Raw genomic sequence first — 14,209 nt, 5'->3', positions numbered from 1 at the left:
CGTTTTAAATTACGAGCGGCAGCAGCAGAATCAGCCCAATTGTTCAGCTGTTGAAAGGTTCAGTGACCCGACTCACTCTGAGCGCATGGTGAGCGAGTCACAGGTTTAGATTCACAACCGACCTCACCCAGCGCATTGTGGAGCCTGTTCGTGAAGCAGTAGCAAGATTGTGTTTTATGTTTCCAAAATAAAAATAACAAAAGGCAAAACATGTAGATGAGCAGACATACAAATAGTTAAGAGGACAGGCAGTGATGATTAAACCACTTCTCTGAGCAGTTAGCATTCGGGCTTTTCAACCTCCTGTTCCCGCAGCCGAGTCTCCTTTGGAGGCGTCAGGATCAATATCAGCAAACAAGAGTGGTGCCTCGCTCTGCAATTCATCATCATCATCAGCCATGCTCCGAGAGGATGTCCACCGTGGAGACGGAGTGATGAGATCGGCTCGTGTGCAGGAGCGCGATGGATTTTTGCATCATGTGACTGACGACTACAAGAGGAGCCTTCATCTAGCAGTGGATAGACCGGGGATGCCCGACCTTAATGAGATAATATATTCGTATGCACACCGTTTCACGCGTATATCATGACCGAAAGAATGGATTTTAATCGGTGAATCAATGCAGGTCTCGTTATGCGAGGCAGGGGCTGCGAGGAGTAGAGTTTGAGAAGTTGGTGATGCAAGTCACTCTTTAATCGTCACGTGCTATGAAGAAAGGGCAGATTTTGTGGGAAATGGCCACGATGGCCACGATTGCAACATTCGACGAGTCACGAGAATAGTGAAAACAAAACATGGGATCAATTCCGAAACTACAAACACGAAAAAAAATGACGAGATTATTTCCACACAGCGACAACCCGCACTGGAGAATACGAGCATGCATGCAGTAACAAATGGCATTCCATCTGGCAGAAAATTGTTACGTTTAAACGGGCTTGGGCTCTCTGACAAATAAGGACCACAGAAGCCTTCTGATAACAAATTTCGTAAAATATTTGAAATCTGTGACTCCTATTGCCAGATTTGACCTTTTTTTTACAAACGTGTTTCGGAAGCTAAAATGGAATGCAAGTTGTTGAACAATATGAATGTACGCTTCAAAGACATTCGATCAATTTCATTCATTAAACGTCATTCCTTTTGGCGATTTCACTCTTATCGGTCGACCAATCGGCCACGGCAACCGATGCCAGCGGTGACGTATCCACGAAGGAACTATCGCTTGCCCAAAACACTCCCAAGCTGTAACCCTTAAACCTGGGCTGCATCTTCATTCAAGCCAAGTGGCTCCTCTCCTTGTGAAGCCACCTGTCCGCCCGTCCCCAAAGCTGCGACGTAAATTCCTGGATACGCCACTGGATACTTCACTGCCGATGGAAGATATCAGGGATTGGGCACGGCTGAGTCTCATTACGCCACGATAATTAGGCATCAGCCAATCAATCGGCACACGTTACGATGTGGAATTAAGAATAAGAGCATAATTATTGCAGCGTGCGCAAGCAAGCTGGCCCTCAACTCCACGCTCGCCCCCTCCGCCACCGGGAAATCCTCCTCGGGTACCTGGGCTGCTGGGGGCCCCCCCATGCAGCTTGGAGCCCAGAGGCCCCCCAACCCCAGCCTCCTTCATCTCCACCCTGCCCATGCAGCCTGCAGCAGCTCACACCACACACGCACGCTCAACGACTTACATGCACGCACAAACAAAAGACAAAGATCCCCCCCCCCCCGTACCGCTTTAACAGACCGTAGGGGCAAATGCTGTGACCAAGCACCTATGAAAGCCAGCACCGGTACATGAGGGGGTGGGTTTCCAGCATCATGTCTGGTGATGTTTTACACACCACACTTGTTAGCCATTTGAGGCTGAGTCGACCTTGGCGAAGCCCAGTACTGGTTCAGATAAGTCACTGGTGTTCGTCGTGAGCAGGAATTGAATTGGGGTCGCCGGGTTTGCCACGCAATGCGCTCTCTCACGGCACATGCACAACACAAGCCCATCACCCACACAACAACTGCCATTCGCCACCGAGAGGTGGTGACAGGGCTTGTGCTAAACTAGGGATACACTGCACACATACGCAGACACACACACACCCCACGCATGCTGAAAAAGACACCGCTGAACCACCCCGGAGGCCTACCCCTGCACACACCCCCTCCACAGGCTCCCTATCACACTGCCGAGAGGGCATCGCTTTGGTGATATTTTAAGCTAAGTGTCTTGTTTTTTGTTTATTATGAAGTGTTAGGAATTCATGCAAATGTTATTTTTGGTAAAGCGCTCTAAGTCACCTTCATTGACAAAGTCATACAGACATAGAGATTGTATTTGTCTATGATATGAGGTGTGCTATGTTCAACAATGCCTCGGTTAATAATAAACAAATAATGTGGGCATAAAGTGAACTTTTCGACAGTGCAAACACAAAAGCGGTGACGTGGTGAAACCCCGCACACGTTCACCAGAACCCCACGTGGCGTGTCGCGTTGAGACGGAGTGGGTCGCACGGAGCGTCGCGTGGCACGTTGCGCGTCACGTGGTGCATGATACGGTGGGTTACGTGGCGCGCTTCAAAGCCCTTGGCTGTGCCCCCTTTGAGCCTCCCGAACCACGACTGGCTGTCGGTTCACTGAACTCAAACTTCTCGTCGCTCAGGAGCCGTGTGACAACAGCGCGAGTTGAAAGAGTGCCCGTTGCCTGCTCTGCGTTTACCGGCGCGGCCAGTCGCGTGTCCTCGCGTTTTCCGGAGAAGCAAAAACACCGGCAGCAGGGCCTTCGGGCAATTACATTTTAAAGTACAGCAGTTCCGCGGGCTTTATACCGATGCAACGTGAAAATTATTATTGTGATAAACACAACGCATAGACAGTGCGCCGGAGTTCAATTGCAGCCAACCTTGCTCATTTCTATGATGGTTGATAACGAGCGATCTCAGAATACTTTTCAGAAACGTAGCAACTGCGCTACGGAACGCACGGTAACACACGTACCCATCGCAGAATTTGCAGCGCGACAGCTGTAATGCCCTCACATCTTCACAGATCACATGGCCAATGGGACAGAAAAACTACTGCGGTCTAATGATCTGCCAAGCGGAAGTCCGCTCCTTACGGGAAATGTAGTGCTCAGCATCACGAGGGTAGTAGCACTGACATGGCCCTGAGATACAACGACTCAACGATTCATCGTTAATATCGATTCTCAGGCTTGATCGCATGTGGAATTTTAGATTCTACCGATTCATTCCGCTAAGGATTCCACGCACAACACAAGGGCAAATATCCCAAGCGAACCTTGGTGTGACCTTGAACTGTGCCAAAAGTCATTGATTCATGGAACGAACGAGTCATTTACATACCTAATGATAACCGCTCACCTTAAAGTAAAGTTTCGGCTCCAAACCTTTTACTATCGTTCGAAAGATGACAACAAATTAAATCTGCAATACCCCAGCTGAACTTAGCAGACAAAGCAAGCGGCTGCTGCTGCTCCAGATTTATTACGTGCCATCTTGGTGAGTAACACATAATCGGCTTACAAGGCTCCCATTCATTGCCTTAAATTTTAAATTAAATAACGTGCTGGTCCAGCAACCAAAATCTCCTCTGGACAAATGTCTTTCAGCAGCATCGCTTAAGCACACAAACTCTGGCCCCGGATTAATATTTTCCGAGTCTTCAGCAGTGTGTGGACTCAAAACAAATGTTGCTGGGGAGTAACCACCACTGACATGCTGGGTTTGAATCCAGGAAGCTACCTATAACTACTGGGTTCTTAAGTGCAGTGAGTTTATTGTGTCAGCCTGAGCAGCCGGGTGAGCCAGTCGATTATTGCAGGTAATGCCCATTGAGCTAAGAAACTCTATTCAATGGCGACCTAGTCAAAGCAGCAAGGACATCACACAGGGGGAAGGGAGGGTTTACAGGGGTTCGGTAGAACAAAAGCATTGACATTTTATAAACATGACTCATAAAGTAGTAGTAATAATACACAACCAGAACTATGTACAATGTAAATATAGTAAGCAATCCAATTGATGGTGGAAGTTCCGGGATTCTCTCTCTCACGATGCCTGTGGACCACACTGAACCACGCTCGGACGCAGCATGGGAGATGTTCATACACGTTCCATAAATGGAAAATGAAATATTCGCCAATTTGTGACTATGGTAAAACCCAAACCATCAAAACACATCACTATCGCTGCAATCCATGGAGCATCTACTGCCGCCTCGGACTGGTTGAAAGACCCGAACATTCAACTATGACATCTATACAAACTGTTGCTTACATGCCATACGAAAGAAGACTGCACATTCTGTACACGAAACTAGACGATCAAATAAATAACACAATGCGCGTCATAACCAGAATGGTAGCATTGAAACCGACATCAATACCCTGGGGCCTCCCTATTCTGGCGAAAATTCTACCACCATATATACGCAGAGATATCGCGCAAACTGCTAGGGAGTTTACACGTTTTACTACCAAGGACAACCACCTACCCATCAACTAAGAACTCAACAATGTACCTCGCCACTGATCCCCCTTCTGGAATGCGCTGTCATCATTCTACAATCTCACCCACATCCGGAAAAACGCTGTTAGCAGATAGAGTGGTACAACATGGAAGTCCAGAATAAACACCTCATTCAAGAGAGCAAACATTGCACCTCCTGAATTTGAACATTACTCAAAGACACTGGTTTAATAATCAACCGCAACAGAACATCAACAGGCCAATGCGTACGACTCCTTCATGAATGGAAAATGTAAGACGCGAGCCACAGCCTGCCTGTGGCCATGTAACCCAAACTATGGAGCACCCAGTAGTAAACCAGTCGGCTACTCTCCTGCAATGGAGCAGAAACAGGAAAGCGACACAAACTTTCTGATGCAGCCCTCAACAGTTCCTTAACATATTTCCACACCAAAGAATAGAATGACAGCCAGCTGCACATAAAAGAAGATGCCGATTCTGCAATTGCTGTTCATCAACAATATTAATAATTATGACAATGCACTTCATTTACACAGGAAAGCATCGCCGAGTCTCAGGACTCTTTTTCAGGAAGGTCTTACATTTAACGGTTTGGCCAATTGTGTTCATGCTTTGCGTTTAGTTTGTTGTCCTTCCCCGCACCAACGATTAGCACGGTTGGCTACGTACGGTGGGAAAGAAGTGCAACATACATACATACATGCGCATTTGGCTTCATGTGGGAGGGAACCCACCACGTATAATCAGAGGCTAAACATTTACACAGCTCGGCACAGTTAGACTCAAGTGTCCATTTGCTGTGCTGTCATCTCTTGGCCACCTCCAAGCACAAGTCTGACACACAGCATTCACAGGCAGTCTTCCCATCCAAGTACTAACCAAACCCCACCCTGCATAGCTGCCGAGATGACACGAACTGGCACATTATTGGCGATTTGGTTGTCGTGGGTCTCACAAGAATGACATGCGAGTGAAATAAGACGTGACCGCGCCGTTGATTAAATTGCCTCCAAATTTGTCCCGGGAACATTTTTGACATCCAATTATTACAAAACATCAATAACTGCACATTGTTTCACTACGCTAGTAAAAAGCGGAAATGCAAAATTGCGTGTTAAGCACACTTCGCCAACCACCGTGCGCGTTGATATGAACAGCTGGCATTGCCGCTCGCGTTATCATCTTGGCTGCCTCGTTAAAGCCCTGCGCCTACACACAGGCGGTAACCACAACCTTCACGCCAAACTGCTCTCGTGAACTTCACCCGCCTCGAATCTCAGCTACTCTCTCGCTTTTCAAGGCCAATTCAAGTGAATTACGTGATAACCGACTTATTCACGAAGGAAAATTGCGCAATTAGGTCGCGAAAGTTTTGGTCGACTCGGGTGACGACGAGAGAAGTGAGCCGATCTGCTGAGGGCACACGGGACTGTCTTCCTGAGCACCAGATGCGTAAATGATGGCGACAATGACTCCCTCCCCCCCCCCACAGGCTCTGTTGAATGGTGCTGTCTAAAAATCTGTGATTTATGATTGACTTGAAAGTGATATGCTAATACACCCTTATAATAATTAAAGAAAAAATACAAGACAAACAAGACAAACATATGCAATATTCAGTCAAAATTAAACAGTCAAACGAGACCCCAAAACATGACAATTGATCAAATCGTCAGGGGTTAACCGTTATATTGTTTCCATTTAGTTTAATTTGTACCGTCTCATCTTTTCTGTCCTGTCTTGTACGTCTCTTACATTATCTCTAATCTGCCATCTCATTTATTCCATGAGACTATAGGAAACATTTTATCCGTACAATTCTATTTCATCACACGAGATTCTTACAAACAAAAAACTCAATGCACATATCGGGAACGTAAAAATCTGTTTTGATCGATACACCATTGCGCAAATAGTGAACAAAACTAAAACATGGCTCTAAACACACATGCCCAAGGACACCACATTTTACTCGCTACATTTTTCTTTTCAAAAAGAACATGTACCAACTAATCCAATATCTTCAATACTCAATTGACTGCTGTTAAGCCATTACAAAAATCGCATCAAGGAGCTGATGAACATCGATCCGACCAGGTTGTTTTTCCGAAGGTGGTGGGAAATCCGTTCACGTGCGTGCATCTCCGGCAGCTTACCGGGATGTTCATCCTTCATCCTGGCCGCACGTGCGTTACTCTCGCTCTACCTGACAACGACAAAAACTACAGTGAGCTCTTGGCTCCGCGTGGTGAGCCCATGCAAATAAACTGCAGCCATTGTGATCACGAACGCCTGCAAAGCTGGCGGGCAAACGACACAATGACATACGGGGAAGGCAATTTGACGGCGACAGTCATCACCATCATCATTAGCCATGCTTAATCACTGCTGGATGAGGTCTCGCCAAGCCACCGCGCCATCTCACCACGATTCCGTGATGTAACAATAGGCAGTCGTGCAGATGATAATAATAACAGTGACACAAGCAAGCAAACAGAGAAAAAGACAGTGGCAGGTAGTCAATTAAGCAACTATCAGATAGACAAACAGACAATGACAGACCAGGAGTGCATCGCAAGCAAACCAATGTCTAACAAGACACAGAGGAATGGCAGATATACACACAATTGTTTCATAAGGCAGACGCAAAGACAAGCAAAGTTTCAATTCAGGTAAACATGAAACATTGGCCTACTGTGATAATCAGAGACGTGTGAGCCAAACCAGACCTGTCGACACTTTTGTGCAAACAAAAACCAATACAGTAATCAATGGATCGGCAAAGTTGTGCTCCGTCTGACTCTCGCCGAGCCTGCTGCAAAAAAGAGGCCGAGTAAAGGGAAGTGAGGATATTAAGGAAGAGTGCCTGGGTTGACGGTGGGTGTGGAGTTGGCACAGCGTGTGCCAACGCAGCATTTATGATGGAAATGTATCGAATCCCCATTGGACATCACCGCCGCATCATCACCGAGTGGGTGTCTAAAAAGACGTAAGCCCACCTGTGCTGTGAACTGAATTAAACAGCGAACTGCGCTGCAAACGTGCCCCCAAGTTTTTGTAGCTGCTTACATGCCGAGATAATAATTTACAAAGTCAACATTGTTTTATAATGAGTATTGAGTAATTACGTATTTCCTTATGCATTACCAACAATGATTCACAACAGAGCATAACGAGTTTTTATTCATAACTGATTTGTGCTGGCAGGGCCCCATTGTGAAGGTGGCGTACATTGAAAATGACATCTGACAACCCAGCAGTATTTTTCAATTTAAAGCTTTCGTGACTGCAGGGATTCATCTTCTTGGTTCTTTCGGTAAAGTCACGTAGAAGGGAAGTAATAAAATAATAAAAATAAAACATAATAAAATAAAATAATTCTCACGACGTTTCGGCTACAACGCAAGCAGCCGTCTTCAGGTGAAGAATGAGACACTACCAAGCTAGGAGCTTATATATAAGCTGCGTTGGAGGTGGAAGAGCGCCTTAACAAAAAGAATGTGCATATGAAGAGGAATTTAGCATATTCATGGAAAATGCGTAGGCGTTGGGGGGGTTTCAAAGTCATATTATGCCCATGCATAATGCAGGATTAGCAGCACCAAGGGGGGGTGCAGGGATTAGCAGTAACAAAGGAAAGGAATGTTAATGATATGTAGCTGCAGTTACTCAACAACCACGTAGAAAACTAAAGTATAAATTACATAAAAAACTAAAGTATAAACTGCTTAGCACCATCAGTATACTTACTATACTCTACAATAAGCTGAGTTACTAACAGCAAGTAATACATTGCAATTCTACGTCGTAAAAATTCTATAATATGCTTCCATCTAAACTTTATTCTCTTACATCACACGAGCATATACCGTACTATATACTGCCATAGATAAACCCAACATTAAATTATATACTGTATTGCTGTAAACCAACCTATACCTTATACATTTTAATATAATACTATGTATTATTCTACACACCCTAATGTGTATCGAAATGGTTTATCACGTCCTTCCAATGATTGCTAAGCCAGAATCCATCTTCTCGGTTAAAATTGTCTCTGTGTTTGTATATGTGGATCGCCTCATGAACGAATCTCTCATGATAGCCAGATGGCTTGCAGAGAACCTCTGTCTTGGAGAAGTCAATATCATGTGAGCCCACTGAGTTGTAACAGTGATCTGCCACGGCTGAGGTGTTTGTCCTACCGTGTTTCAGGTCAGCTTTATGTTCACGGATGCGGTCCGAGACATGTCGTATTTGTTTAACTTACTTGGCTCTGCTGATGAGACAGCTGATGGAAGTTTTAAGCTGTGTATTTAACAATATAAATGTGTCAGGAAGCAAATGCGTCTTAATAAGACACCGTGATGGCCTCTATCAATGTTTTCTAGATTGAAAACCCATTTCTTTAGAACTTCTTTTTGCTGTCCTTCCCCCGCACCTCCGATTAGCACGGTTTGGCTACGTACGGTGCGAAAGAAGTTCAACATGCACACGTACATGTTTTGCACTTTATGTGAAACACTGACATTCTTAGCTGCAGCAGCACTTGAGTAAATCCCCCTGCCTGATGTGATCCATGCGATAAGACAGTACACCTGTGACTGCTCTTGAAAGTTCACGTTCATGAGAATCGATGCACAGTACGGCTTTGATGGTGGGTTTGAAACGGTTGGTTACACAGATCAGAGAAGATACACAAATCAGTTCGGTCGCATTGACTGAGAAGTATAACCATGCGTGTTGGGGTTTTTCTAAAATCTATTTTTATCTCACGGGTGTTGCAATGGTTTTCTCACTACAAGCAGGATTTTACGAAAAAACCCACTCAAGTGGCTCGTTTTTGTTGTCAGGAAACTAAAATGTCACGTCGAATTATACATTGAAACAATGGGCCAAGTAGCAACCAGGGGTGATGCAAAGCCATAAAATCAAAACATTTGCCACCAGGTTGTGTGTACAGTGACAAAACAAACACACAACATTACAAAGTTAACAGGTGACTGGGCTCTCACCATTACTAATAAAAAAATTCCTTTTGCTTAGCATCATCATGAGCCATGGTCAATCCACTGCTAGATGAAAGCCTCCCTACGACGTCACCGGCAATGCCACATTCCATCTCGCTCCTTCACATGAACCGATTTGGCTGCTCCATTTCCGTGGTAGTCGTAGGCGCCACGGTGGTAACATGTTAACTGCCTCGCCTGGTATACACGAAGTCGTGGGTTCGATCCCAACCTTGACGCCTGTATATTTGGAGTTTGCATGTTCTCCCCATGGTCGGGTGGGTTTTTCTCCGGGTCCTCCGGTTTTCCCCTCTGCATTTAGTAACGTGCGTTTAGAGTGTGTTTGGCTGTTATACATTTCCACGTAAGGCACTTCGTTGAGCTATCATTTGTGGCTAGGTGGCTTCTGAAAAATAACTATATAGTTCAGTGAGCCTTCCATGATAAAAAAAATAACTTAGTTCAGTTGTTTAGTTTTCTTGGTCGGGTTCCCCCCTTCCCCCTTGGCTTTCATTCTGTAACCATTTTCGTCCATCGCCCATCAGTTCGTTGAACGATTATTTTTCCTAACAGTTGATATTCTTATTTGCGAATATGGGAACTAAAGTTGAGTGGACAGATTTAGACTTAAAACTTTCGTGACTGCAGGAATTCATATTCTTGGTTCTTTCGGTAAAGTCACGTAGATAGAAAACTAAAATAAAAATTAAAAGCATTGAGTGGACAGGTCCTGGGATCAGAGGCATCATACTAATGATGTGTCCATATGCACCTCTAAAGTCGAGATGAACTCAGGCCGTTCTAGATCTGAGCTGTCAACAAAACTGTATTCCGGGTAACAGCTGGAACTGCTAGGCTGGTGCTAGCCTGGGCAGGCCAGCTTTGAAATCGGGCTGCCCAATACAGCCCGGAATTGATCCGGATGTGACTTCATTGCCGATATCATAGCCTCGTCTTGCTTCCAACAAGAAGATTGGCAGCCAATGATTGCAAGGTGTGCTTCAAAAGGTGACATTCCAAATATACCGGTGAGAATGTATAGCTATTTTAGGTCTCATATTTACATTTTTGATGGTTAATTTTCCTCCTATTGTTAATTTTGTGCGTGCTTTTTTTGTAGATGTTTCAAAATGAACGTGTTTGTGTACGCCTTGTCGTTTATTTTCCGTGGATAATCAATAGTTCCCTGTTACTGTTCCTAAGCCCTCACACGAAACACTAATAAAAAGTGTTCTATCAGCGATGGTCCTCACTCGCACATTTACAATAAAGGAAAACTCCTGTTTCTCTCCTTTCTACAGCATTCTACCCTCCACCAACTCTTTCTAAACACAAAAAATCAGGATCACATTGACACCGATCTCCCAATATATGTATACGATTTAGAGGCAGTCGCATTAAGATGCCATATAAATGCAAAAGTGTAATAATAAAATGTCATGTATTAAAAATGCAATACTAGGCACGTGAGCATTCACTGTTATGCGGTTGAAAATATTATTTCATTTTATAGCTGGGCGCAGATATGCATGACTATGAGCTGCACATTGGAGGCATGTGTTGGTGGATTACACGCGGATCTGTAAAACTCCCAAACCCACTGGGCTGTCAAGTGGCTAGGAGATGCCCGTGCCGAGCTTGTATTATCCCCTTGTGTACACGGGTGTTCTCCTGTTTCTCTCTCACGTGCATTAGAACACGCAGTGACGGAACTGGCCAAACATCCCAATGTTAGGACCCTTCTGAAAACAAGAGTATTTGTGAGACAATGTGGCTTTTCTAATCTAAACGGAGATGAAACGTACGTTTCAACTTAATACACGGATTTCAACATTTCGACCAGACATGATGGCTCTATGCCAACATCTCTTGCTATATAAACCAAAGGCCAGAGGCACTGTTGACTTTTTGAATTCATTTGTCTACTACTCTGGGTGGCTGCCAAAGATTGTGGGAGGCATGCTGCCCCAGGCATGTGAACCCTACTCACCGGACCTGCTCGTTTAATTACACTCAAGATACGTGGGCGCTGAAAGATAAAATGTAAGGAAATCTGCGACGTGAGCAACTGAACCGTGGAACTTTGCATGCTTTGCAATGACACCCGGACAAGAGCGAGTGGACCACTCACGCGTACGAAAAACATGCAACTCAGTGACGTTATATTGACACTGTAACAAGAAAAGCGGGCTTTGAGCAGGACACTCCGCTGGAAGGAATCACAAGCCAAGGGACGAGGGCGGTGACGATTTGTCAAACAAAGAAAGAAATGCCCTTAAGCTCACTTAATGTGCAGCAGCGAGAATGATTGTTACAGCCAGACCATGGCTGATACGATCCAATCACATGAATAAAACGCCACTCGCAAGGCGCCGTGGGCTATGCCCTCGGGGACGATTACGTGCGACTAATGTTGATGTGAAGTGCGTTAGGTGCGAGTAATGGTCAACAGAAGCACAACTCATCGTCATTGCCCACATCAAACCAACAAGTCAACCTCCCATTGCAACACATCGACCGCTGCTCTTAGTCACACATTCGCTTTAAGATGTTTTCTTGTTCATGTTTTTGTTTTTTGTTTGTTGCGGTTGCACCCGATTCAAGAGCCGAGTGGCTCACAGGGCTACACCTAATAAATTAAACTTGAAAAACTTGAAACTTGCTCAACTGCCACCGAGTGGTGGAAATTCCACATTCCCATCCTAACACAGTGACGCAGTACCACCGGCAGCATACACACACACAACTCGAGAACGCCACGAAACTTTGAAATTTCCACCACTGACGATCTTTGTCATGTACCCCAACACAACCCCCTCAAACCAAACACCTCAGCCCCGTCACCCCTCTTAGAGAGTAGCTGCTCACCTTGCGAATGCCGAGACGAGGTAAGGGTAGAGCCAGGCTGTCTCGACACAGCAGCGTGGGTTGAGGCGGCCAGGGCAGAGAAGGTGCAAGTCCAGAGACGCGGTAAGACAAGGGAGGGCAGAAGCACTCCTGGAGACAAACAGGAGCCACGGTGCAGGGCAGGGAGACGACTCGACCAGGGCCAGGTAGCGAGGACGTGGGGGGGGGGGGGGGGGGGAGAGGCTGCTGAGAGACGAGCGAAGGGCAAGCCAGACCGAGAGCGTGGGCAAGCCAGGGCAGGGCTGGCTGCGAAGAGGGGACGGGGGCACGGCGAGAGGAGGCAGAGATCGCTCTGAGCGCGGCCACGGGGACCGGCGCGACTCGGTTCCTCCTCCTCCTCAACCCCGCCACGGTCTCAATCATCTCCGGGTCACGTGCAACGCGGCTTCTTGGATTTCCCACCGCGCATTGAGGGGGGGGGGAGGGCCCCGAGACTCTCGGCGGCTGCTGATTGGCGTTCACCCCGCCCCCGCTGGGGGGCATCGACCAATGGAGAGCGAGCCGGCTGTGCGTCGCGCGCGTGTGCACTACGGAATCTGGGAGCGCATGCCCCGCCCCCGCCCCTCACACCCCATCGCCCCTCCCCCCACGACCCACGCGGCACGTGTTCCACTTCCGGGTGAAAGGAGCAAGTGAATTGTTTACTTACTTCGGGGTTTTTTTGTTATTTTTTTTGGTACAATTTATGAAGCAAATACGGGTCGTTGTTATGCTGTCAGGCAGTGACGCCTAATAAGGACCTGCGGTGCAATTTTTGTTAATTGTTGTTGTTTTGAGTTTGCTAAATATTCACCTGCAGATCACGTGGACGCCTCCGATGCTGCTACGGTGGCCCTCGGTGGGTCAAAATGTTCACATAGAGCCACGTGGTTTGCGATTGGGAAATGTTGTTGACTCACTGGTGGCGGGTGGGTAAAAAAAAACAAGATTTCGTGAATGGGCCACTTATTCCAGCGTAAAGACATTGGTAGCATTGACTTTCACATGAAATTAAATAATAATAACAAAACACTTTAAAAAATGTTACTTCTATCCTCACGATAAAAGTCACGATAAGAGTGCGTGCATAAGGGGCCCGAAAGGTGATTTACAACCAGCAAAAAGGTCGCAATTGTGTCCACGATCAGATTAATTATTTAGAATTATAATTAGAATGAATTTCAACAAGATCTCTTTGTATGTAGACTGGCCCCAATTATATAAATGTGGAATGTTCACTCCTATTTATATTTGGCAAAATTGTATTCGAAAACAAAAGTCAACATACCACCGCCTTAAACATTAAAAGGGCCGTCCATAAATGACGTCACGCGATTTTGGACGATTTTTTTATCCCCCCCCCCCCCTTCGTCACACGGCGTCACAAAAAGTAAGACATTTATTAAAAAGTATATTTAATTAAGTAGAACGTGTCTATATTTAAAGTTGCGCACTTTTATGTAACGTCACAGTATCGTCACACATCGTCACAAATGTCTGACACCCCCCCCCCTAGGTGCGTGACGTCATTTATGGACGGCCCCAAAGAGGTTTAATAAATGCGACGTTTGGGCAATGGCCGTTTTTCACAGGACGGCCCAAACAGGCCGCCTAAAGCCAAATCATGACACGAGAGGGCGATGACTCTAAAGACGTGAGGAGTCTGGAATAAAGTTCACAGCACTGCAGTTTATATCGTCAAACCCTCGTTGACAGCGCTCCCTACTGACCCAGTTATACGGGTAAAGAAACACTCAATTACATTCACTCTCGCGCGAATATATGCATGTAAACGCCTC

General features: G+C 45.9%; 1 protein-coding gene across 5 annotated transcripts in view; it reads right to left on the bottom strand.

The window, feature by feature from the left end:
* The window catches only part of LOC133346071 (natural resistance-associated macrophage protein 2-like), a 42,312-nt gene that overhangs the window by 25,497 nt on the left and 2,606 nt on the right, over positions 1 to 14,209 (bottom strand). For 2 of the 5 annotated variants that reach the window (XM_061557386.1, XM_061557388.1), the window contains 3 exons: positions 12,393 to 12,521; positions 6,669 to 6,718; positions 1,568 to 1,663 (listed from right to left, as the gene is read on the bottom strand). In XM_061557386.1, coding sequence (XP_061413370.1) covers positions 1,568 to 1,663; positions 6,669 to 6,687 — 115 coding nt within the window. In that variant the 5' untranslated portion in view covers positions 6,688 to 6,718; positions 12,393 to 12,521. Of the gene's footprint in view, positions 1 to 1,567; positions 1,664 to 6,668; positions 6,719 to 12,392; positions 12,795 to 13,224; positions 13,330 to 14,209 lie in introns of those variants that run through there. The other 3 variants (XM_061557385.1, XM_061557389.1, XM_061557390.1) reach the window with 3 other exon arrangements.

Source organism: Lethenteron reissneri, chromosome 23 (assembly GCF_015708825.2).
Source record: "Lethenteron reissneri isolate LAM-NWPU_2019-01 chromosome 23, ASM1570882v1, whole genome shotgun sequence".
Lineage (NCBI taxonomy): Eukaryota > Metazoa > Chordata > Hyperoartia > Petromyzontiformes > Petromyzontidae > Lethenteron > Lethenteron reissneri.
This window is presented reverse-complemented; position numbering and strand designations above follow the sequence as displayed.